The 27,373-nt window shown below is 39.5% G+C and overlaps 1 protein-coding gene across 1 annotated transcript in view; it reads right to left on the bottom strand.

Moving 5' to 3' along the window:
- Positions 1-10,094: 10,094 nt before the first annotated feature.
- The window catches only part of nnt (nicotinamide nucleotide transhydrogenase), a 42,299-nt gene continuing 25,020 nt past the window's right edge, over positions 10,095-27,373 (bottom strand). Inside the window, exons 16-22 of the mRNA XM_073871310.1 lie at positions 26,370-26,530; positions 25,430-25,609; positions 23,797-23,956; positions 19,873-19,954; positions 13,035-13,146; positions 12,690-12,812; positions 10,095-10,530 (exon numbers count right to left, since the gene is read on the bottom strand). Coding sequence (XP_073727411.1) covers positions 10,390-10,530; positions 12,690-12,812; positions 13,035-13,146; positions 19,873-19,954; positions 23,797-23,956; positions 25,430-25,609; positions 26,370-26,530 — 959 coding nt within the window. The 3' untranslated portion in view covers positions 10,095-10,389. The remainder of the gene's footprint in view (positions 10,531-12,689; positions 12,813-13,034; positions 13,147-19,872; positions 19,955-23,796; positions 23,957-25,429; positions 25,610-26,369; positions 26,531-27,373) is intronic.

The raw sequence follows: 27,373 nt of genomic DNA, 5'->3' as shown, positions 1-27,373 counted from the left end.
GAAAGTTGAAAAATGTTGCATTTACTTCACACAAGCGCAGCTGTGTCCTCTGTTGCCTTGGGAATGTTATGAAGTGACGTAATTTTGTGATGTGAACATCATTGCAGCTTTTGCAAGTTTCCGCAGTTTTTGCAAGTTCCGCAATTTTCGCAAATTCCCGCAATTCCATCGCATAAATTGCATAAATATCCCGCATATTCCATCGCATTTTTTAACATGCGGCAAAATTGAGGATTTTTGCCCGCAACAATCACAAAAAAACTCAGCGTTTTTCTGGAAGGACTGAAAAGGTAATTTACAAGAAAACATGTCAGATGCACTTTTGCCAATTTGTCAATTCCTATAGACCCCCATGTTTAAATGGGCAACTTTACAGCAGAAAATAATGGTCTTTCAGAAAATGTTGGTCTTCATAGCTAATTTTGCCCTTCATGACAACTGTGAGGGGGTAAATTTTTTTGAATTTGAAGTTTAAATTATATTAAGCCTTAAGTTTTGCATAATTAAGGGTGTGGCCACTTGAATGACAGTTGAACTGCTGTGGTTTCAGCAACAAGCCACCTTAGCTTTACCCACATCCCGCCTCTTTACCCATTTTCGGTTATTCCCGAGTGATGTGCGGTGATGCACGGCCAAGATGGCGACGACAGGCACCGCCTACTTTTGGCTTCAAAAAAGCTCTTCACATACCTATGGGTGACGTCACGGGCACTACGTCCATATTTTTACAGTCTATGTTGCGTACTCTTTTGCTTGGCATTTAAAAGCAGGTACTTTTAGGGCATGGTATAGGTATTGGGACACAGGTTTAGTACTTGGTAAGCAGTGTTGTATATTGTCTACAGATTTTGGCAAATCCAAAGATTCTAATGAGAAAATCTGTATACTGTACTCAGTACACATTTTAAAACTGCAGTACAGTAACATTAGTATAGTATTATGGGACAAATTCATGTACAGCTTAATTTATGCAGCATACTGTAAATGACAGATAAATACGTGTGGGAAACCCAAGTTGTTTGGCAAATGTGTATTAATGGTAACGTTCAGAAACAGCACTGCCTGCTGGTGAACACTGTAAATAACAGTTCACACAAATGTGTCAAATAAATAACATGAATATCCTCAGAAATACGATTATTCTCTTCTCATGACTTTCTAATAAACAAACACTATTTTTAGTCACAGCCGTGTAAGTGGTAATCCAGTACAGTTTGTGTCAGGGTCACTCAGACCCTCTGTGTTAACATCACATTAATGTTAGTTTAAAACAACTGCACAAAAACACTTTACAGTCCTTTTTAGTCCTTTTATTACAAACAAAACATTGCAGATCTAATGAAAATTCGTCGTAAAATGCGAGAGAAATATTTAAGACTAAAATTCTGGACAATCTCCAATTAAATAAGCAAATGTTATGCCCCCTGTTTATTTTCTTTGCTTTACAGTTTTCTACATATAATTTTTATACAAAGTTTAATATCTTTAATACTGACTGAGTAAGACCGTGTTAATATTTGAAATCAATGTGAAATTAATGAGTGAAGTCAAACTTTGATGCTACATTATGAGACTAACCTGGATTTCACAGACAGGATTACATACATGTACACTTTCAAAAGTACAAAAGCTGTAATTGGGGCGGTACCCTTTCAAAAAGTATATCTTTGTCCCCAAAGGGTGCATATGGTAACTCAAAGATACATACAGTGGACATGAAAAAGTATGTGAACCCCTAAAAACAAACTGGTCTTCCGCAGCGACCCGCCACAAAATGTGATCTGATCCTCATCTAGGTCACAACAACAGACAAACACAACGTGCACAAACTGACAAATAATTCTAGTTTCTTGTGTCTTTTTTGAAAACAACCAATAAACATTCACAGTCCTTTGGCAGCAATTACTTCAAGCAAGTGCTTTCAGTAGTTCTGAATCAGACCTGCTCATCGTTCAGAAGGAATTTTTGTCCATTCCCCTTTATAAAACCGCTTCAACTCAGACACATTTGTAGGATGTCTGGTGTGAACCGCTCTCTTGAGGTCATTTCTATGAGATTAAGGTCTGGGCTTTGACTAGGCCACTCCAAATGGTGCATTTTGTTTTTCTTAAGCCAGTCTCTGTGGTGGATTAACTTCAATGCTTAAGGTCATTGTCCTGCTGCATCATCCAACTTCTACTGAGCTATAACTGGCCACCCTGATATTATCCTGTAGGATATTTTGTTAAACTTGGGAATTCATTTTCCCTTCGATGATGGCAAGTGGTCCAGGCCCCGAGGCAGCAAAGCATGCCTAAATCACAATGTTCCCTCCACCATACTTCACAGTCGGGATGATGTTTGATGTTAGTAAGCGGTGCCCTTTTTGCACCATAGCATCTTCCCCAAACAATTCAACATTTGTTTCATCAGTTCATAAAATATTTTCCCAGTAGCACTGGAGTTTATATCAAGGTGCTCTCTCAAAATGGCGTGGAATGCGCGACTTGAACATTGCCGCGGGAAACAGTCGAGTTGAAAAAGCTGAACTTCGGCGGATTTCCACGCCGCGTTAACCAATCAGGACCTTGCTGTAGTAGTGACGTGATTACAGGAAGCGAGCGGAGTGGCGGAGTCTCAGCGGAGGTGCAGAAGCCCCTCCCATGATGCGAAATTCCACGTGAATTTCTCGAATGACTAGAATTTCACTTGCGAATGAAACAAGTGAACTCAAATGTTCAAGCATCCAACTACGCGCGAATAACGCGTTTTTGCCGCCTCTACCGCGGCCGGTGTAAACGCAACATCAGGAGTCATCTTGGCTGTGCGCCCACTTCTAGGAAGGGTAGCTACAGTATTAAACTGACAATTTATAGACAATTTGTCTAGAGACTGTTGTATGTCTAAATATTTTGAGATTGTTTTGTATCCCTTTTCAGCCTTATGGAGTGCAACATCTCTCGATCAGATATCTTTAGGGAGGTATGGTTCATAAGATTTTTATTTTATTTATTTGTTTGTTGTGAGCTTATGGGTGATTCTCACGAAACCATTGAAACACCACGGCACTAATGATTTTAGCTTTAAAATGTGTAATATAGTTACATTAAAAAGCATCAGAATTAACACAATACTGTGTTCTACCTTGCACAATGTGTGATTTCAACATAAGAATTTATAATTGGAAATTATATCTCATTTTCTGCTGAAATTCTCATTACCGCAATGTGTCCGGCTGTGTTTGAACATGCGTTATGTTGTAATTTAATCAAATTAACACAAAAATATTAAGAAAAAAAATAATGGATGTTTTGCTAGACTACTTTAGATGACAGAAAAAATATTTACTGAATATTCATGTATAATAATAATTAAGAAAAATTAGGAAAATTATGTGTTCATGCCTGATGTTCTCATCCTCCGCAACACTTTTTGAGAACAGTTTAAGCACACATACAGAATTTTAATAAAGTTTGATTTTGAGTGACCAAGCACATGGACCAGTTACTTCAAGATGGCTACCAGGTAAGATCATTTTTTTACAGTTAATTTGAAATATTGTCTTGTCAGAATGCTTACACGACATTTTGATTATCATTACCGCAACAGATGCTTATTAAATTTTAATTTAATTAATAGTAGCATAATACTTTGATTTTAAATGCATGTGCAGAATCTCCAAATTATGTTCTTTCAGGTTTGTCATGTCATTTTGAAAATATGTCAGTGTTGATGTTTTCTGACTGTTGCGGTAATACTGTACGATTTTTAGGACTAATTTTTTAAATTATGTTACAAAAAGTGTTAAATGATAAGTAAACGTTTTTAAATTAATGTTCCCATTTACTCCAGACTTTGTTTTTCAATGTCTGCTGGGAAAAAAGTAAATTTAAGCAATTTTTACATTTTCATGCTTGACATTTTTAAAACCAAGTTTTCGTGAGAATCACCCTTATACACATAGTGTTTGTCTATTTTTGTGACCTAGATGAGGTAACAGGACCAAATCACATTTTATGGCAAATCACTGCAGAAAACCAGGGGTTCACATACTTTTTCTTGCCACTGTAGCTGTCCCTTTGTGCCGTTTTCACCTTTTTCTGAGAGTGTGCAATGTGGAACAGATCCGTTGTATTACTATAATCTCTTATATTGTATTGTACATACAGTAAATGACAACTTCCTAACAGACAATATAATGAATAACATTTCACATGCACCCTATTGCTGATAACAGCATTGCCAAACTCAGAGCTCCGTTTACTAAAAGCTCAAAAACTCTTCTGCCAAACCTCAAAAGAATAAGAAGGCCGTACATCGTTTCTTTTTATCCAAAGCTTCGCATTTAGGGAACTTAGTCAATAAAAGTATCTTAAAAGGACACTCAGAATTGTTTATGCTTCTTAAATGTCAGGCCTAATAGCCAGGATATGGTAAGAGAAGGGTTGTAGATGTTCACGATTTATCTTTATTTTAAGAGCGTAACCGCTGGGACGAATGCTTTTAAGAGCGTCTGTGCTGTAGCATGCATTAAAACAGGACGTTTGGAGATAGTGTTTGTGCGTGACTGTGTTTTAAATCAGAGTAATGTTCTGAGGAGCTGGATGATGAAAGACATTTATACGTAATGCATCTGGTGCTCTGTGTACTTAAACTGCTAAAAGAAGCAAACAGGTGGAACAGGTGGGCACGATTCAGGACATATAGAGAGATGATCAATTGGCAGACATCCCTTTTATCTGCAGTCAGTTTTCTTTGGGGATTATGCTAAGATACGCCTATACTGACATAAAAAGCTTCGTGACTGCACAATCTCTTAAGTGGTACTTGCTAACGTATCACTCTTAAAAATGCAAAGTACTGTGCTGAAAACTTGCACAATACAAAGCTGATGGATTCATGGGTTTCTCTGTATTGGAGATATCTTCAGTTTTGTACCTTTACCGTTATACTAAACAAGATAAAATGTTGTACCTTTTTGGGTATATTACTGTACCTTAAAGGAACACTCTACTTTTTTTTTTTAAATATTCTCATTTTACAGCTCCCCTAGAGTTAAATATTTGATTTTTACAGTTTTGGAATCCATTCAGCCGATCTCCAAGCCTGGCTGTACCACTTTTAGCATAGCTTAGCACAATGCATTGAATCTGATTAGACCATTAGCATTGTGTTCAAAAATAATCAAAGAGTTTCGATATTCTTCTTATTTAAAACTTGACTCTTCTGTAGTTACATCGTATACTAAGACCGACAGAAAATTAAAAGCTGCAATTTTCTAGGCAGATATGGCTAGGAACTATACTCTCATTCTGCCGTAATAATCAAGGACTTTGCTGCCGTAACATGGCTGCAGGAGGTGCAATGATATTACACAGTTTATTGTGTTTTGGGGTAAAAGGTAGAAAAGATGACAGAATAACACGGAGGATATTGTATTCTGCGTAAAATTAAGAATTTACTTTTAAATACTGACCTGATATAATACTGATTTTGGCAGTAACTCATTTAAAAAAATGGCGTTTATCGCGTTTTGGAACCAAACTCATCATATATATATATATATATATATATATATATATATATATTTTTTTTTTTTTTTTTACTTTCAAAAGTGCAGGCCTATCAGGGAGTAACAGTCCATCAGAAAAATACCAGAGACTTTGACATCACAGAGATGAACCACACTATAATTGTCATATTAATGGTAAAGGGACACAGTGTGGCCAAATCCATTCAACCATTTCATCTGGTATGTTTCAATACTTTTGACAGAACTGGATATAGACTGCAGTGTAATGAAACACTCAGGACCAAAACAGCTTTCATCACGACTGCCAAGAAGAACCATCATGCACATCGATTAGCAGCCACAAACATCTACAGAGACCTCCAGGACAGTTGAGTAGATGAAATCAAAAGAGATGTTGAACAGATAGCTGGACCAGATGTATACATGAAAGAAAGCTAAATGATCCCAAACGTTGCCTTCTAATAAATTAATAGGAACAAATCCTAAGCGTTTCTGTATTTTCAGCAGGCTCAATATTAAGAGCATTATAGGTTTGATTCCCAGAATGATACAAAAAAAGTGTAGATCAAATGCACTAGAAGTTGCTTTGGATAAAAGTGTCTGCAAAATGCATGAATATCATAGGGGATGTAATCACAGGGAAACCACTTTAAAGGTCCCGTTCTTTCTGTGTTTTGAAGCTTTGATTGTGTTTACAGCATGCAATATAACATGTGTTCATGTTTCACGTGTAAAAAAAAACGCTGTATTTTCCTCATAATTTACTTATCTGTATAGCGCTGTTTTCAATGTCCTCAAAACAGGCTGATGTCTTCCTTGTTCTATGAAGTGCCTCCTTCAGAAATACTTATTGAGTTCTGATTGTGTAGTTTGTTTAGTGTGTTGTGATTCGACAGCAGCTTAGATTGCCTTTAGCTTTGCTGGCAACTGACGTCATTCAATCGAGAAGTAGAGATCTGTAGTACAATCCGGCCGTTGTTTGAAATGGGAAATCTGTTAAAGAAAATTTTTCTAGCAATGAACTTTGAGCTTTATCATTTTACAGGTATTATTTATGCTATTATAGCAACATTACACACTAACTAGGGTTTAAAAAATGGGATCAGAAAGAACCTGACCTTTGAATGAGCACATGTGACACAAAACCAGTTATAAGCAGCACGGGTATATTTGTAGGAATAGCCAAATATTCATTGCATGGGTCAAAAAGATTAATTTTTATGCCGAAAATCATTAGAATATTAAGTAAAGGTCCTGTTCCATGAAGATATTTTGTAAATTTCCTACCATTAAAGGATTAGTCAATTTTTCTCATTTTAATGGACACCAACACTTAACAGTTTTAATGCAGTTTCAAACGACTCTAAACGATGCAAACGAGGCATAAGGGTCTTATATAGTGAAACGATTGTCATTTTTGGCAAGAAAATCAAAAATATTCACTTTTAATCCACAACTTCTCCTCCTCCTCCGGTCCCGCGACGCGGCAGCACGACCTCGTGTAATACATCATCACGTCAAGAGGTCACGGATGACGTATGTGAAACTACGCCCCAGTGTTTATAAGTGTGCAGAAAGTGGACCGTTCCGACGTTATTGCATGTCGAATGATACTAGTTAACGTCTTTGTGTCAGTTTATTGTTTAAAATGGTCCGCAAATGTGTGTTTCACATATATAACACGTGACCTTTCCACGTCATTACGCAATTATGTGAGGTCGCGCTGGCTCATCACACAACCAGAGGAAGAAGAGAAGTTGTGGTTTAAAAGTGCATATTTTTTCTTTTTTTTCACCAAAAATGACAATCGTTTCGCTAGATAAGACCCTTATGCCTCGTTTGGGATTGTTTAGAGTCCTTTGAAACTGCAATTTTAAACTGCATTAAAACTGTTAAGTGTTGGGGTCCTGGAATGCTAAGAACTTTATTTGTACAACTTTAAAGACGATTTGCTCAATATTTAGATTTTTGCACGCTCAGATTCCAGATTTTCAAATAGTTATATCTTGGCCAAATATTGCCCAACAATCCTAACAAACCATACATCAATTCAGATGATGTTAAAATCTCAATTTCAAAATATTTGTTTAAAAAATAGACCCTTATGACTGGTTTTGTGGTCCAGGGTCACTTATGTAGAACCAAATAGTGCCAGGTGGAACCATGAGTGGTCCTAAAAAATAATAGGAATTGTGCTATAATACCATATGGTTCTACATTGGTGCTATATAGCACTTAAAGTGGTTCCCCTTATGATTACAAGCAAGTAAACAACTTTTAGTTAAACCATCTTTACCCAAGAATAATATAACCTCACCTTATTCAATTTTATGGTTAATACAAACTGTGAAATCAAGAATAAATAGCTGGAAACAGTAAATAAATAGCACTATTCTTAAAATGTTCCAGTTCATTAGGGGTTAAAAATACAGCCAAGGCTTGTTTGAAGCACCTTTATAGGTACTGAGAGGTGCGTGAGATGCTATCATGTCTTGAGTGCCACTTGTTGCAAAGGTGAAAGAGCCCACATACACAATCCCACCAGCTTAAGATCAAAGCAAAGATCTTCACTCTTCAGAACCTCAGACATAAATGAGAAAAATCCAGGTACCCATGAAATTATAATAGGCAATCAAGTGTCACTTGTGCAAAGATTTCCTTATCTGCGTGCTTAAAGAAAATACAAGTGGCTTTTAAAACGGCAAATCTAGTCATTGTGATGCCCGCAATGTTAAAGTCATGCAATATTGAGAAATGACTGAGCTTTCGTGCCTTCTGCTCTCTTATCAGGATGTTTATTAAGAGGGATGTTCCATGATACATTTCACAGTTTGACATTTTTTATTTTTCATTTCTTCAGCATGACACAGTAAAACATCAAGACTGTCCCCCTCTTCCCTCCCATGTATTGCGGTAAAACACTTATCAGATCATAGTTTGGACACATGAACCATTCTATACAAAATGTCCTGAAAGATTGGGAGGGAATGCAAAACTTCATATTCCTCCGACCAATTATCCTATGCAACGATTTAATCCCTTACAATTTTTTTCTTTCCCATACATTAATACGCCTCTAAATCACAAATCTACATTGCAGCTTATTTTGAATGAAGGACAATGTGCATGTAAATCATCAGAGCTCCTACATCCACAAAATCTACACTGAGAAACTACACATCCAATGTGGCCTATGGTGGATATTAGAAAGAAAGGAGTGTGAGATTGGAAACGTGTCCCTGGAAAAAGGGATGTTTTGGTCGAGTTAAAAACTGTGGAGAGGTAGGGTTGTTGTAATGGTCTGTGATGGTTCCTAGATATCATATACAGTAAAGTATCCCGTTAGGTCCCAGTGGTAAAATACATCCGTCAAATAATACAGAGGATTTGTGATGTGAATAAATTTGGGAGTAAAGTAGCACAGATATATGACAACTACTTATAATAATAACTTTATGTTTATATTTAGAATGGAAATTGGATGGGGAATACCGTTAAGTCGGTACGAAAGTGGAGTGTATGTGTACGTTAATCTTTTGTTTTGTGTACTTCATACTGTTTTAGCAGCGATCTTCTCAATCTTTACGATTTTAAGGGTGAGAAATTACGCATTTTTGTAAAAGGTCAAGCGAAGCTGCATTCGAAAGGGTCAACAATTCCTTCCTCCAAATGCACATGGTAACATTAAAGGAATAGTCTACTCATTTTCAACATCAAAATATGTTACCACCCCAACCAAGAACCGTTGACACATCCCTCCACCATCTGTGCGCGCGCACGCAAGCGCCGGAGCGCGCCGCGACGCCTCGACAGCACCCAGCCTAGCCCCATTCATTCAATGGCACCACCCAGAGACAAAGCCAGAAGTGACCAAACACATCAACGTTCCTCCCACTCAAGACGAGTAGTTATACGAGCAAGTTTGGTGGTACAAAACAAAACGTAGCGCTTTTCTAAGCTTATTTAAAAGAGTAACTATATTTTATGGTGTAATAGCACCTTTGGGAGTACTTCGACTCGCCTGAAAAGTCTGCTCCCCTTCTCACTCTCATAATGGGAGAGGGAGGGTGTTACTGCGCCGAGTCAAAGTACTCCCAAAAGTGCCACCACGCCACAAAACATAGTTCCTCTTCCAAATCCGCCCAGAAAAGCGCCACGCTTTATTTTGTACCACCAAACCTGCTCGTACAACTACCCGTCCCAAACAGGAAAAACGTTGATGTGCCCGGTCACCCCCAACCCCATCCCCAAATGGCACCATTGAATGAATGGGGCCAAGCCAAACGCCATCGAAGCGTCGCAGCGCGCTCCAGCGCCCACGTGCACGCACACAGACGACAGAGGGATGCATCAACAATTCCCAGCCAAGGCAACAACACACTTCAATATTGAAAATGAGTAGACCATTCCTTTAACTTATCATGTGCATCACCACATGTTGGTAATATGATAATGAATTGATGAGAAAATGATGACAAACTTGTGAATCTACAAAAATCCAAACTCTTTAAAAACAGATTGTTGTGTTATAAAAATTACCTATAATACATAGAAAACCAGATGGTAACTGGTTAGCTTTAGCTATTAGTATGCTATTATATAGTTTAATGCTTTCATTTCGATTTGATTGAAATGGGGAGAAAAAGAGAGAGGAAAAAATACAACTAAACAAAAACAAGTGAACATCTGGACCACAAACAAAAGTTTTGGAAATACTGAATAAACTGCCTACCATTTACAACGAAATAACTGGGCCATTTAGTGCTTTAAAAAGAGCTTGATCCTATTAATACTAATTTTTATGTCTAGGGGTTTATTCGATACGAGCGATCTTCTGTGCTTCATCTGATGCAAAGCAAAGTCTGCATCTTCCCTCTCTAACCCTCACGGACCTTGGCAGACAGAGCGTCGCAGGTCTTCTTGGCATCTCCCAAAAGCATGGCTGTGTTCGGTTTGTAAAAGATAGGGTTGTCCACGGCGGCGTAGCCAACTCCGAGAGATCTTTTCATTACGATGACCTGGAGGGGTGAAAGCAGAGGTTGATGCGTTTAGCGTCAGGTTATTCGAGGACAAAGACCGGCACTTCACAGGAAAATTCACAAGCAATAAAATCCGTTCGCTGACTACGGAAAAAGACACGAAGGTATAGTTGATCCAGTTAATACAAAACTCTGCAACTTTATTCTTACAAAAACACAGCGTGCACCTGCATGCGGACAGCTTTGGGATCCGTACGACGAAGCGCAAAAAGTGCCCGCACTTCCAACACGTAATGGTTATTTAAGTATCGGCCATTTGCAAAATTAAGAGTCATTAGTGTCTGAAACACCAGTTTTTAGGCCTTGCAGTTTCTGGGAAAATCAACGAGAGCGGTGCTTAGATTGGGAGCATCTGTTTGGGAAAGAGGAACACTTTGTAATTGAATAAGTAAAACCAGAGAGGAGAGCCCTTGCCGCTGGTCTAGCTTTAGTGTTATTCAATACACCCAGATATTTGGAACAAAATGACCCTCATCTTGAGTCTCCAAATCAGCGGGTGAATCCTTTAAAGTCATCATCTGTCCCCCTTCAAAAGCCCCGCAGTTGTTTAACGCCAGCAAGGTGATGGGGACGGCTTTCATACGCACCCCTCCTAAAAAAAAAAAAAGAGTCACCCGGGCTCAGCATCCCTCAGGACAGGACAACATCCCTCTCTTTGTTAAATTATTCATAGGGCAGCTGGTTTCGTTTGGGACTGAGGTTACACATGAAGGTCTCTACAAGCTGGGAACAATCAACAGGGGTGGATGTTGCACGAGAATCGGGATAACAAAACCAACAAAGACGATCGTCAGGGTAACTTCAGGATCTACAACGCTATCATGTCATCAGGAACGTCTCTGTGGAATCAGTTGAGCTTCCTAGAAACAAGATGGTGTTCCTTCATACAAGAAGACAACTCGTGTTTGCAAACAAAGTTTAACGAGACATGGAACAGGTTAACAAGCTACACGCGATGACTCATGGGAAAACGTTGACGCGTATGACGTCAAGCTAAAGTGCTTTAAGTGATTTCCCAAGAGAAGGTGTAGGCAAGATGGTCCTGTCATGTGGTGAGCCGCACCAGTTCCACATTTAGGAAAAGTATCGGTCGGATGTGCCGAAATGTCACCATTCCAGAACGAGTGAGTCAAAGTTAATGAAACCAGCATGAGATGGTCTTTGCTCAAGATTCACCTGTGTTACAGTGGGAACCAGCTGTGGGGATGAGGTGGGATGGATATTTTCATTTCACTCTGGGTGGGATAATATAGGGATGGTGCCTGAGGGAAATCCCTGCTTACCTGGCTTTTATTCTAGCCAAGCTATAAAAGTAGAGCCTATTACATACAGTGGCCTCTAGAAAGTATTTGGACACTTAAGCCACACTTGAAATTATGAATTTTATTGCATTAGATAACAAAATGGCATCTGCAAACAATTGATGCTTGAGGCTTTCTCTGAACTGACTTTTAACTGGTCTTTTAATGGATGTATGAAAGCAGTTAAGTTCACACAGGTGTCCAAGCAGAGCAGACACAAGCACTGTCCATGATATGGATATTACTCAACCAAGTTTGACAACTGCAGTGTTTAAACATCTACTTCTTAACAAATCTTGTTTTATCATTTAAAACCTAGCAAATCCCCAAGTTGTAATTGTGCAGACTTTATTTAAAACACATGCCGATTGCTTACATATTTGTCACACTGCTTGTGAAAACACAGCTAAAATCATTTGTGTGATATATAAAATCATGCTATATAATGTAAAGATCATTCTGTAAAAACATAACCAAGACATTTTTAATATTCACTGAATAAAGTCATGTCAAAGATTAAAATCAATAGATGTGTTTCCTTTATAGATTTGCGCAAAACTTTAGCATTATAACTATTGCGAAATGACGGCATTTCCACTAACCGATGATATGGGACCGAACCGTTTTTCCTCTGGCAAAGTAATTCGAAACATCACGTTGACTAATGTTGGTAGGTTTACTTGCATCACATTCACCGCAATAGGCATTATTTTTTACGCAAGGAGATGCAAGAGTATTATCCAAACATTAACGCAAAGGGAAGCCCCTTATACTTAGGAAAAGCAACATATAGGTGACCTAAATGCTGAATTGAAAACAAAGAAATACGTGATTCACCTGCTTTGACTTCCAGACCTCCAGTACAGGCATGCCTGCAATGATAGAGTTGGGATCTTCCTGGGCTGCGGAGTTCACCGTATCATTTGCTCCAATGACCAACACCAGGTCGGTTTCAGGGAAACAAGCAGATTATTACTAAAATGACAAACTAACACCTTTACAAAAAAATAATGTGGTGGTACTGCAGTTCAAGAATGGTGTGAATGGCAGTACGATACCAAAATATATGTATCAGCTGCAAAAATCCTGATCGGAGCACGCCTAATTTTCTGGTAAATTCCTTTAACAAAAACCTATTTTGTATAACATATAATAATAAACAAATAATACAATACCAGGGAAGTCATGATTGATCTCATCCATCTCCAGCACAACATCATACGGCACACCAGCTTCTGCCAGCAGTACGTTCAGCTGACCGGGCATACGGCCAGCAACAGGATGGATTCCAAACCTGAACACACACAGACAGACAATATAGATCACGTGACCTCTCTGATCTCCTTATTCACACACGGATCTCCAGTGAGGCCGTGTCACTTTCTATACAGTAAAGACTTCAATGGATGTGTTTTGGTGTAGAGGTCAAGCTGTTTGTGGAAGGTTAAGAGAGAAGGAAATTTGTGGAGGCTAAAGGTATCTCTTCAATGCCAGAGGTAGTTAAAGGCAAAAGCTAAGGGGAAATGGCTTGAGGAGCCACAGGGCATGTGAGCAGCTTTATGACTTCACCGTAAAAACAGAACATCAGAGCCAATAGGCTTCATGCAGACACAGGAAGTGACATGCTAATATCTTCTTGCGTGATGCACGGTGACCATACAGTGACAATAAAATGCGGATGAATTTGAAACTGGTTTTAGGCGTGCACGGCAACATATTTGTCTATTTCTTATATATGAAATAAATACATGACGGCAATCCCTTCCTTCCAATTGTTTAAGGACACCATTGTCAAATTAGATTTTGTATCTAATAGCTACATTTAAGTTATTCAAATGACCTAAAAGCAACCTGCCTGTGTCGATTCGGAAAACAACTGTTAACATGATGTGATCTTTTTGTTTGGCATCAAATCCGACATCTGTTCATCAGATTCACTTAAGTAAACGTATTTGTCAGATAGGAAATGAGGAAGAGGAAACCCAGTTTAATGATCAACCAAACAGAAAGATGTTTTCACAGACAGGCCTTAAAAAACACCCAGACATGGGGTTTGTCAATCAGCATGGACACCGGAGGGCTTACATAAGTCGCAGCTGCAGTGTGCGCACAAACAGTCTGGAGGAAAGCGAGTCCAAGCTCTTCAGCCCAAGCATTCTGGTATTCCCATTACCAATCGGCCTGCATTTCACCGCGCTTAACCAACACATCCACATTTAAAAACAATTGTGCTGCCCGCGACAGCTTATGGCACATTCAAAAGATTCAGACCGTCTTCCTGAACTTGCGATTCTTTTCAATGAACCGAATCTTTCCAACCTTCCCACCAGCAAAACAAATGTAAATGATCTTTATGGGCTGGCGAAGGGAAAAGACAGACAGAATGATAAGAAGGAGCAGTTGGTTAAGAGTGTCGGCTCTACCCACGGTCCTCTTGACAGGGCGACACCGCTAGCCAATTATCCCAAAGAGAGCGAGGGGGAGGCGGGCATGCTACCTAATCTGTCCACTCTTTGGCCACCCATCTCCCCTTCTAATCAACTGCAAATGCTGTAATTGGCAGCAGCTGTTAGACGCTCAGATCAAACGAATGAAGGAAAATTGCACAAGCTTCCGGTCTACGTTTCTCCTCCACAATCATACAGTGCCCGCAGCTCTAGAGAGATAGTGTAAGAGAGAAAGACAGGACAGAAATTCATCTCATGCAGCATAAGACAAGCCAACAAATAAGTAGACAATCGCACCGAAGATGCAAACATATAGAGTTTCAGGGCTGATATTGATAACTGATCGATGTTCCTATAGCCCAATTGGTAGAGCGTTGCGTTAGCAGCGGAAAAGGTTGTGGGTTTGGGGAACACATGTACTGATAAAACTGTATATGCTAAATGCACTGTAAAGGAAGATGTACAGTCCTGTTTTTATGCATACGCGAGGGTCCACATCATCAGAATGTACGTGTGCACTATATGTGGATCGCAGGAGTTCGCACATACTTTGTATGCATAGGTTAAACATGCACGTACAGGAGAATGTAGTATGTAGCCTAGAAGATGCATTGCATTTTGTTGCAAAGCGCATACGTTGAACGTACGAGTCAAACAAGCTATACTTTGCACGGCTGAGCGATCGTGCACATAGAAAAACAATAAATACTCTGGGCTTAAAGGGATAGTTGACCCAAAAATGAAAATAATGTCATTAATGACTCACCCTCATGTCGTTTCAAACTTGTAAGACCTCCGTTCATCTTCAGAACACAGTTTAACCTGATAAGGAACACTGTGCCGTACACGGTACACCCCCTCCCTTGCACGTGAGGCTGCATTACGTCATTGTAACTTTGAAGCATTAAATCTTCAAAATATACGGTCATGCGGCACATCGTTGAAAAGCTTAGACTTTAAGGAATCCATTAAGCGCACACACAAAGCATAGTATGATTTTTAGCAGTCATAAAACTGTAATCTAGTTGTTAGCTACCTGAACCGGGCGGCGCCGATTTAGGATATTTACTCAGAATCTTCCCTTTATCCGCTTTGGTGAAATTGTCCAAAACAAATTGTTCATAAATCCCCAAAAGTCCAAGAAAATGGAATATCCAAGTCTTTTAATCCAAAATGATTTGTTCATCTCACAATCTTGACATTTCTGACCGAATTACGATATAAATAGTGTATACAATTAGTTCACTACTGGACATTCGTTCGAATCTCACTTTTCATTCACGATATATAAAGAATATATTCGGATGTCACGTTTATTGTGCAACGTCTGAGGAACAAACACGCCCCCTTGTGGAATTTCAGCCGTTCCATAAGGGGCTACGATGTTTTATATTCAGTCCGAGAGCTTGTTGACCCTTCATTGAAAATCAACATACGGTATACTGTCCATGTCCAGAAAGGTTATAAAAACATCATCAAAGTAGTCCATGTAACATCAGTCGGTAAATTAGAATGTGTTGAAGCATCAACAACACATTTTGGTCCAAAAATTAAAAAAATTATGACTATTCAGCATTGTCTTCTCTTCCGTGTCTGTTGTGAAGCGCATGCACGAGACTAAAGTCACGTGACTGCAGTGACGCGAATGACGTGTTATCTGGTGCGTCATCCACGTCACTGCAGTCACGTGACTTTAGTCTCATGCACGCGGTTCACAACAGACGCGGGAGAGAAGACAATGCTGAATAAACTCATAATTTTTGTTATTTTTGGACCAAAATGTATTTTGGATGCTTCAACACATTCTAACTGACCCACTGATGTCATATGGACTACTTTGATGATGTTTTTATTACCTTTCTGGACATGGACAGTATACCGAACATAGATTTTCAATGAAGGGTCAACAAGCTATCGGACTAAATAACAAACATCTTAAACTGTGTTCTGAAAATGAACGGAGGTCTTACAAGTTTGAAACGACATGAGGGTGAGTCATTAATGACATTATTTTCATTTTTGGGTGAACTATCCCTTTAAGTCGCTTTGGACATCTGCCAAATGCATACAAATGTAAATGTTAACACTACAATGAAAATAGACTTAATGTAAATTAATCAGTTGACTGTCACAAACAAGGCTTAGCTTAAGCCAGGACTATGCCTTGGTTAAATTAGAAAATTTAAGTCGCTTTTAAAATAAATGTCTTAGAAAAAACATTACTGTGCATCTCAAGACAAAACAATGACAGAGTTATTTTCAGTTAAGACAGCTTAAACGTTTACTTTAGTCTGGGACTAGCCTTATCTGTTGAACCTGTGTCTGTTCAACCTGGCATACAGTAGTTAGTCGTCAAATCTGGTGCATACAGGCAATAGGACTATGTTACAACCGACTGTTCATTTTAATTTGCTGTAAAAAGTTACATTTCATAAATCTCATCACTAAACTATCCCGAAAAATGGCATTATGGGAAATGTTTCTGAAGCTCATGAGAGAGTGGTAGGGAATGCTACTCTGGCACAGGATGTAACAAGGCCCTCAAGGTACGCAGTCATCTTGATCTCTATCGGCAGCTTGAAGAAAGCACCAATGTGCTTTCAAACGTGATGGAATTTGCTGAGAGCAAATAAAAGATTGCTGACCACTTTTTGACCAGAGAGATCATTCAAGTCGCATACACTTAAGGGATGAAGTAGTGGTCAAAGGCGGACTGGCAGCACAACCTGATGTCCTGGGACTGATTAAAAGTTGAGAGAGCGGTTGTGTGCGAGTGTCTTGGTGTAATATGCCGAGAGACCCTTTAAAGTCACAGATGAGCCTGTAATTAGCTCATCTTCCTGCCAAAGTGTGGTGAGACCAGACTAGTGCTGACAGTCTCTATCTAGCAGGAATAGGAAAACAAAAGAATTAACACCATCCAGTGAGAAAACAGGAAAATACAGGAAAAGCTAAATTGGCAACAGCCATGTGAAGAGTACGCTTTCAAAGCTAAACTCAAAGCCCACTTACAAAGGATCATACTTGGGTCACATTAAAGGAATAGTCTACTCATTTTCAATATTAAAATATGTTATTACCTTAACTAAGAATTGTTGATACATCCCTCTATCATCTGTGTGCGTGCACGTAAGCGCTGGAGCACGCTGCGACGCTTCGATAGCATTTAGCTTAGCCCCATTCATTCAATGGTACCATTTAGAGACAAAGTTAGAAGTGACCAAACACATCAACGTTTTTCCTATTTAAGACGAGTAGTTATACGAGCAAGCTTGGTGGTACAAAACAAAACGTAGCGCTTTTCCAAGCGGATTCAAAAGAGGAGCTACATGTTATGGCGCAACAGCACCCTCGGGAGCACTCTGACTCGGCGCAGTAACACCCTCCCTCTCCCATTATAAGAGTGAGAAGGGGAGCGGACTTTTCAGGTGAGTCGAAGTACTCCCAAAAGTGCTATTATGCCATAAAATATACTTCCTCTTTTAAATCCGCTTAGAAAAGCGCTACGTTTTATTTTGTACCACCAAACTTGCTCGTATAACTACTCGTCTTAAATAGGAAAAACGTTGATGTGTTTGGTCACTTCTAACTTTATCTCTAAATGGTACCATTGAATGAATGGGGCTAAGCTAAATGCTATCGAAGCGTCGCAGGGCACTCCAGCGCTTACGTGCACGCACACAGATGATAGAGGGATGTATCAACAATTCTTAGTTGGGGTAATAACATATTTTGATATTGAAAATGAGTAGACTATTCCTTTAAAAAATAAAGTTGAAAGCAATATCAGTGAAGTGCCATGATTCACAAAACATATTTGAAAAGCACGGCAAATTTTAATATGCTCTTAAAATTAATTAATTGATTATATTTTGCCACGTTCGTAAGATTCGTTTGAATCTGAAAAAAATTACCTGTTTGAAGCAAAGTCAATAGTAGAACTTCTTTAATGTGTAATTTAATGTTGGGGCGTACATCACAACTGCAACATCACAGTCGGTGTTATGTTGAGTATGTGGTATGTGTTACGGTGGTATGTCTTTTGCATGCACAAGGTTTACATAAAGAGGCTGTTTACACTTGGCATTAACATGTGTTTTCGTCGATCGGATCACAAGTGGACGAGAGAGACACATCACGTTTACACCTGGTATTTAAATCCGTCTCTTTTGTCCACTTTCGACCGCTTCTGTGCTGAATACTATGAGGGGGTTGTCTGTGAGACGGTGGGCGAGTCTCTCTGCTGTCATTCAAACCCGAGCGGGAGTAATTATGAGTTTATATGGACGCGATCTAATATAATGTCAGTGTCCACTGCTTGTTTAGCAAGTAAACATACTGCACAATGTTTTGTACATGAGTATGTAAGAGCTTTCTTTGAATTGTCACCGCAATTGATGAAATAGGATCGCGCAACTTTCACCCGCTTTCAAAACGAAACTACGGAGATCAGCCGCTTAGTTTTATCAATGAAAGGCTAAAAATAGCGCTGTTCACCGAATGTTCACGCCAGAAGTCAAAAAAGACGTAAAACTTGTGTTTAATACCTCAGATTAGATAAATGGGCGGAGAGAAGGCGGTCGCGTGTGGCTGTTCGAACGCATTCAACCACATGCGCGTTCCGCAACTCCAAAGCGATCCGATCGAAAGTGGTTTCGACCACCTCTGGATGTGGTTGAAAGTGGTCGAAAGTGGACGAGCTCAAAACGTTTTGAACACCGTTTACACCTGGCATTAACGTCGTCCACTTGTGATCCGATCGACGAAAACACATGTTAATGCCAAGTGTAAACAGCCTCAAAGAGGAAGCAATCGTGTTTGAGGCACATGATATGTCATTACCATGTACAGAACTCTTATTATTTATCTATGCCTAGGTAAATACAGTTTTACATTCTTCGGCACCTTTAAGGCATAACAGATTATATCTGCATGAATTCTGCTCAAAAAATATATTTTTAAAACTGTAATTTTGTTGCTTAGGCATCTCTAGGGTCAGACATGGTGACTTTCCACGCCCTGCAACCTGAGAGGCATCTTCAGAGGCGCATAAGTAATTGCGTAGCCTGCACCTGTCTCTCTGCTCTTCACCAACCCTTTCACAGCACTGGGAGGCCTGGGGTACACTGAGCTCTCAGATCACAGGACATTACACGTACTCTGGAGAGCCGACAAAAGCTGCAGACAATAGAGGAACTGAATGACGATATTCAAAAGCACTCTTTGAAATGGAGTCGTCCGACATGCAGACTGCTGAGAGAGGACCATTCAGAGGTTCGCTGCAAAAATAGCAAGCTATTCAAAAATGAATCAATTGGCACTCACAGGGTTATACGGGATAAAAATCACACGGGCTGGCACAAGGGGTGGGACTTTTGGTGTCATTTAAAGATACAGGTTCCAGCAAAAAATAAGAAATTGGTGGTTTGGGGTAAAGGCCTTGCTGCATACCAGCTCCATCAGAGTTATTAAACAATGCGTTTATTTCAATGTTTACTGCCTGACCCAATTTAGACCTATTGTAAGTGCATCATTTTCCTTAAAATGAAAAATATATCCTATAAGTTTCCTACCTGATTTTCTTGCCCTGATCAGTCAATGACTTCACAAGATCAGCAATTGGATATTGAGCTTTTGCTGCACACAGACCATAACCTGAAGACAAAAACACAGCAATTAAAAAGGCAAGCATTTAGAAGACATTTTAGGTAAAAAAAATCTGATATTAAATGTTCATTAAAATTTAAATTAAGATCTGTGACTCGGTCTGTGAAGTTCTTTTTTGTGATTTACTGTTTTCCACATAAAATCATCCTACATAACAAAAATCGAATGACCCTGATATCATTAATATTGACTGCATAAGGTCATGTCAAAGATTGAAATCAATGCCAAATCACAATTAAAACTTTGATGCACTTAATCTCAAAATTAGATATGTACACATAATAAGTGTGACCCTGTTCGTCAGTGTCATTTGATATCATTAAATTCTAAATAACTGTTAAATAACTTTTGAACAATATAAATTTTAGAAAGGTCAGTGTACAAACTACTAGGGGTGGCACGGTACATGAAAAAACATCCGAAACGTTCAGTTCGCTTGTCCCGGTTCGGAGCTTGTGTTTGTCGCACGGTTCGGAGCTTGTGTGTGCCGCACGGTTCGGCGAATGCGCAATGTAGCATCGTGCCCATATGTTACCTGAAGCCTTTCGTCTGGCTCCACAGTGCGAGCCTCCATTTGGGGAAGTGTTTATGTTCGACGCACAGACTGGGTGCCGGGGTGATAAGACGTCATGCTCGGGTAGATTCCGCCTGAAACTTGCTGAGCCGCGCCCAAGGTTACAAAATTTAACGTGCACACCGCCAAGCGAAATGGGGTCTCGCGCACTCAACGCGCACTAGTGCCCACTCCACGTTGACACCATTTTTGCCACGAGTACCCTCGTGCTTGTGTGGACGCGTCGAGTAAAAGGCTTAAAGCTACACTGAAGTTGGCAGTTTGATAAATGCAAGTTAATTCTTCAGTTTAATCTTTGTGTGTTTCAAGTTCAATCTTTGTGTGCTAAAAGGCACATAAGTTTCTGTAGAGATAGCAATACACATTCTCAAATTGTTTTCCAAGTAAATGAAAAGCATGTCATCAATGTCTTCACTCTTGCTGTATCAAAATCTCACATAGCTTTCCTCAGAGATGGTCCCAATAATGTGCTTAAAGTCGAGTCTAATTCAGTGTGCGCATGATTACATGATTAGGGATGGGACGGTATGGAAATTTCATATCATGATTGTAGTGACAAAAGTTAATCACGGTTATCAATATTATCATGGTTTTGTTAAAATGAGATAGAAATGTTAAAAAAAAAACTGATAAACACACTGAAAACATTTGAACAAGTTTAATTTTTGAAAATCACAATTTAATATTTCATGTGCCTGAAATGATTTCTGTGGTAAAAAATAAATAAATCTGTCTAAAAAGTTTACCGTGAATTAATACAAAACATTATCCTTTAAATGCCTTGTGCAAAAAACTATGTTGCATGTGCGCGCCTGCGTCAAACTGATTCTGGCTGAACAGAATTTACAGCGAGTTTTCAAAATCACAGTAATCAAACACGGTTGTAATGATAATTAAATTTTAAATTATAATACTAACCGTCAGGACATTTTATCGTGGTTAATCATGAAACCGGTAATTGTCCCATCCCTATACATAATAACAATTTTGTTAATACTCACCAAATTGTGAATAATTTAGCTATATATATATATCATATGCTGAAGTACATTTCTGGAGTGTTAACGATTAAAAGAAAAACAACAGCAAGAACCGTACAGAACCGAAAATCGTGACCCTAAAACCGTGATACGAACCGAACCGTGGGCTTTGTGAACCATGCCACCCCTACAAACTACAATATAAAATTTAGGGAAAAATAATGTAAGCTTTGCATGCGTCTTATATTGTTAGTGATATAGACTTTGACAATCTCACATGGATTAATTTACATTTACTAAACACTAAAATGTTAAATATGACCAATTTGTATTAACAAAGAACTACAACTGTGTCTTTTCTAATTTAAAGATGAATCAATTGACACTTGAAAGATTATGAACAAACCAAAGAAAAGTGTTTGGACAAAGCTGAGATTAATAAAAGAAAATAACTACATGCTAATAACACATCTGGTCTAGTGATCATAAACTTTCTGCAATCTGTTTTATTTATTTAACACCTTCGGTAAAGACTGAAAGAAGTGCAGAGTAACTTGAACTGTTGGCAACAACAAAGGAATTAGCATTGTGTAACACTTTGTCGATCTTTCGTCAATAGCAAAATTAGGTGCTAAATTGAGAAAAACTAATATAAACTCCACATGCGAGTCAGTTTAATGTCTTGGTTACTGCTGACAACTTCTGAACAGGCCTGTCACAACAGACTCAAATCCCCCAGTTAAACAAGCATGTCATAGTGCGTGTCGACAAACTCACTGCTCCTAATGATTTTTTTCTGCTACTCCTTTTTTTAAACAAAGCAATTTCTCTTTGGGAAAACAACCACGACTGGCAACCTCCAACCTTAAACAGAAAAGGCTTCAATGTTTTCACAGCTGTCGATCAACCGAAATGACTACGACTACTTCAATTATACAGATGCAGAAACACGGTCACTGCTTACTCGAAGTACCGAGCAGCCAAGAGTACCCTGAATATGCCAAAAAAGACGGGCTGTCTAAATTAATTTTGCAGCGAATTACAGAAAATTCAGGTCGCCTCTTAAAAGCAACTTAAAGAACGATATCTACAGGGACAAAAAAAATATGGTGAGCAAAATTCAACATTTTATTAATCACTTCTTCCATGGTTGTGTCATGATTTTAAGTATAAAAAACCTACTAGCATATACTCAAGAATATACTGAAGAAAACATGCCGTAACCTACATACAACCTTTCGCTTAACAAGACCAAAGGTTTATCAACTAAGCTACCATTTTCTCCAAAAACCCAATGTACATTAACATCACATCTTCTAACTTTGTGGCTCACACCAACAGACCACATAGCTGAGGACGGTTATGCCCAGTTGTCCACATACACACAGCTTGGCATTGGCGTGCTTGGCATTGGCCAACCACTCAACGGTCAAGAGGAAAGTCTGGATGCCTCCGAGCCTATTGGACAGCCATTTGTTTTAAATAAAAGGGGCCGTCGTCTCTGTTGTGCTTGGCCCCGCTGTCTTGTTTACTCTGGACGGCGCTGTTTGTTATCTTTTCTGCTTCTCTTTCTGTTCATATTCCCACATCCAATCACTCCCCTTTTCCACTGTACTGTCGCCTCCAACGTCTTGATCTTCTCGACCTGCTGTCGGGCTATAAAACGCAACCGTAAAACAGTCTGTTATGAAAAACAAAGTAGCGTGAGAGTCGGTGACATCGCTGGAGGCCTTTACTGGCGCAAGGATTATTTTGGGAAAACAAGCGATTCCACACAGAAACGCAGTCACTTATTTCATACATTCCTAACTACATTTTTGCCAGCTTGAATGTAAACATCTCGCTGAATCAGTTAGGTGTATCTGGGCAAACGAGAACCTACACGTGCCAGCCATAGGAGATAAACCTGACATCACCCTCCACAGGTCGGCCCAGACGAACAATGCCACAGGAGGCCAACCGCACCATTCCTTCAAACAACATGCAAGCTGAGACCAAACAGATTAAAACTGCACACAGGTTTAAAAATGTAACAAAAAACTAATCAGAATTGAAGACCACCTCAGAACAAGCCCCAGTATGCCTTGGGCACATTGTGGGGGGCTTCCTCACAGGAGGGGACAGAAAATTACCAATGATGTCATAGGGGCGTAGCAAGTCTGGTTTAACAGACACAACATAATAGACTGTTTGAAGTTGGCAACAGTTTACCAAGGACCTTTCCAGCTGTTTGTAGAAGGAGGGAGGGGATCAAATGTGCATGGCTACTCTATTACCTGGAACAATAATGATATTTTGAGCCTCCTTGATCATCTCCACTGACTGGTCCACGTTGACCTCTGTGTGGGTACCGGTGATCTCCATGGGTTTGCCTGTGCCGGTGGATGAAGTGCCATAGCCTCCAAGAATGACGTTTGCCAGAGAGCGGTTCATGGCCTAGCACAAACAAACATAGGGTGTGTTTGAGATATTTGTGACCCTGTCTGTGAAATCTAAGCCAAATTTTCAATCTTTCTATGAGATGAGGAGTTTGATTTTATTCATTGATTTCAGGTTGACCTTACCCAATCAATATTATAGGGATAGTTGACCAAAAAATGAAAATAATGTCATTAACGACTCACCCTAATGTCGTTCCAAACTCGTAAGACCTCCGTTCATCTTTGGAACACAGTTTAAGATGTTTTATATTTAGTCTGAGAGCTTGTTGACCCTTTATTGAAAACCTATGTACGGTATACTGTCCATGTCCAGAAAGGTAATAAAAACATCATCAAAGTAGTCCATGTGACATCAGTAGGTAAGAATGTGTTGAAGCATCAAAAATACATTTTGGTCCAAAAATAACAAAAATTTCGACTTTATTCAGCATTGTCTTCTCTTTTGCGTCTGTTGTGAAGCGCATGGGTATGACAAATGTTACGTGACTGCAGTGACGTGGATGACGTGTTATCTGGTGCGCCCCAGCTGGGTTTTTTTTGTGCGCCCGGGCTTTCGTTTACAGTCTAAGGGAATTGCACACTGTAAGTTGGAAAAAAACCTTCGCAGTCATCCGCGTCACTGTAGTCACGTGACTTAAGTCTCACGCATGCGCTTCGCAACAGATGCGTAAGAGAAGACAATGTGGAATAAAGTCATAATTTTTGGACCAAAATGTATTTTCGATGCTTCAACACATTCTAACTGACCCACTGAAGTCAAATGGACTACTTTGATGATGTTTTTATTACTTTTCTGGACATGGACAATATACCACATGTAGATTTTCAATGAAGGGTCAACAAGCTCTCGGGCTAAATATAAAACATCTTAAACTGTGTTCTGAAGATGAACGGAGGTCTTACGAGTTTGGAAAAACATGAGGGTCATTAATAACATTATTTTCATTTTTGGGTGAACTATCCCTTTAAAGATATCAAGGTTATATTTTCACAAAATGTTTTTTACATCATGTAGGATGAATTAAAAAAAAAAGATTTTAGCTGGGTTTTCAAAGACTGGGTCACAATTGTAGCTATACATGTTCTTTTTTAACTCCTATACATTTTTGAGCTGATGAATTACAAAATCATACCCAATAATTATTATTCCCTAAACATACATCTCAACATTTTGTTTAAGTGTAATATAGAAGACTGCAAGCAAACAGACGGGCAAAATGACCCAGAAGAATTTGCATGAAAGAAAATAAAAAACATATAAAAAGGCTACACATAAAATATGACCACTTGCACACCCTAAAAGAAAACCATGGTCTTGAATTCCCTAAAATTCAAGCCAATGTGATTCATTATAAAAGGAACATCTCGTCTTTGGATGGTGTAGTTTGGCAAGACTTGGCTTTCAGAGATGACCAAGCGTTCCTGGCACCACCTCACATGAAGCCAGGAGATGAGGGGGTGAACTTACCACACACATGATGTAGGAGAGGATAGCTCCAGAGGAACCAATGAGGGCACCCACTATGGTCAGCAGGTTGTTGTTAAGCAGGAAGCCCTCAGCGCACAGGGCCCAGCCAGAATAACTGTTTAGCACCGTGATCACAACGGGCATGTCGGCTCCTCCGATAGCTGCTGTCAAGGTCAAGCCCTACAAAGAAGTAAAGAGCAGGGTCACATGAAAAGAGCGAGTAGATCAAAGGTTACGGTCCTGACAAGCTAACAAAGCACAATGGTAACTCGAATCTATCGTTTTAAGAAGAAAATCGCAAGCCTGGGGTATGACACACACTGTTCGTTTAAAGCAAACAAGTCGGTTCTTTTACAGACGTGCCGATGAGGCAAACAGGAAATGGGACCTTGTAGGTATCCTGTTGCAATGGGCTTCAAATAATGCGTGAGGTGTTTGTCAAAACACAGTATTTGTTTCGCTCGTCCATGATATCATACCTGTAATATTAAACAATACATGTTCCTCTGGGAATAAACTTAAAGCCAGCTAGCACAAAAAGACGGAGACTTAAATAATATCGAATTGCCGTAAAAGGAGCCAGACTGCAGGTAACTGTTTATCTTTAAGGGGCTGACAGTTTCCTGATTATTGACGAATGATAAAAGCTCAGTGATGCAATTGTTTATCGAGACTGTGAGTATGTACCTTGCCATTTATGCCTAGTGTTTACTTTTACCTGTCAACATATGCTGATGTGGTGTTGGGCTTCATATAAAATATGGGGTGGAAAGAAGAAATGGAAAATGCTGATCACAATATAACTATGGTGTAAATAAAAGATCATTTAAATTAACTTTTAGAAGTCACACATTGAAAATTTGGCACGTCTTATCATCATTACAAATTTTTGACTGAACACAAACATAACAGATTTAGAAAGACAGTGCCAACCGCTTACCATGACAGCAGACAGTGCAGACACAGATCCTAAGCAGGTCAAGCCAGTGGTATAGCTGGGATCCAGCATGTAAGGGATCATGCCGCCAACGCTGGCTGCCATCAGGGTGGCGTTCAGGGCGTGACGGCCGGGAAGCATAAGAGGGGCGGAGTTCAAAAGACCTGAAGGTGGTGAGAAGATTTGGAGTTGAAAAGAAACCTTAAAGTGAATCAAAATGAGGTTAGAACAGACACACCAGACACCATGTGGTGTTTGGGAACACGATGGACGAAAGGAGGGAAATTACATTATGGTGAGAAGTTCTGGAAATGAGAAGGCACACTTTTTAAAGCTTGTCTGATTAGCACTTAAAGGTACACAACGTCATGTCATGTCGTTAATGACGACTTTAAACAGCTGTAAGTCCTCCATAAACTATAATAATAAGTACAAGACATATCATCAAGCACATGCACTCTGGAAAAACGCGGTAGGAGCCGAATCAATAACTTTCAATCTGCAGCGTAACAAGTTTGTGATACAGTTGGATGGGACGATTATCCACCACGGCCCCCCCTCTTACGCCGAACGGCTAATCTGGAAAGAAAAATGCATACAAGCATAAAAGTGGGAGTTGTAATCGGTTTTATCAGAGAAAGCCTTCAGGCTCCAGAATGGCAGTGCTGGTGGAATGGGAAAGGTCCTGAAGATAATGTGTTCCAGCTTTGGGGGACAAGTGGAAAAAGACTGGGGGGCGGAGGGACTAATTAGTGCCAAATTCTGAGAGGTTCCGCATGGCCAAGCTTTAAACATGAGGCATGTGTGGTACTGGTGGGCCGGTGAGGTAACAAAGCTGGAGCGGACAATTAGGACCTGGACTGCACCGACAAAACAGTTCAAATGTGCAAAGACAGTGGGATGCTGGGTAATTGTGCTAGCAAGTGTTTGAATGTTTGCTAGCAAACTTATCATCATCAAACTCATTTTAAACCATAACTTGTATCAGTGCTCATTATTTCTGATCA

Source organism: Misgurnus anguillicaudatus, chromosome 9, assembly GCF_027580225.2.
Source record: "Misgurnus anguillicaudatus chromosome 9, ASM2758022v2, whole genome shotgun sequence".
Lineage (NCBI taxonomy): Eukaryota > Metazoa > Chordata > Actinopteri > Cypriniformes > Cobitidae > Misgurnus > Misgurnus anguillicaudatus.
This window is presented reverse-complemented; position numbering and strand designations above follow the sequence as displayed.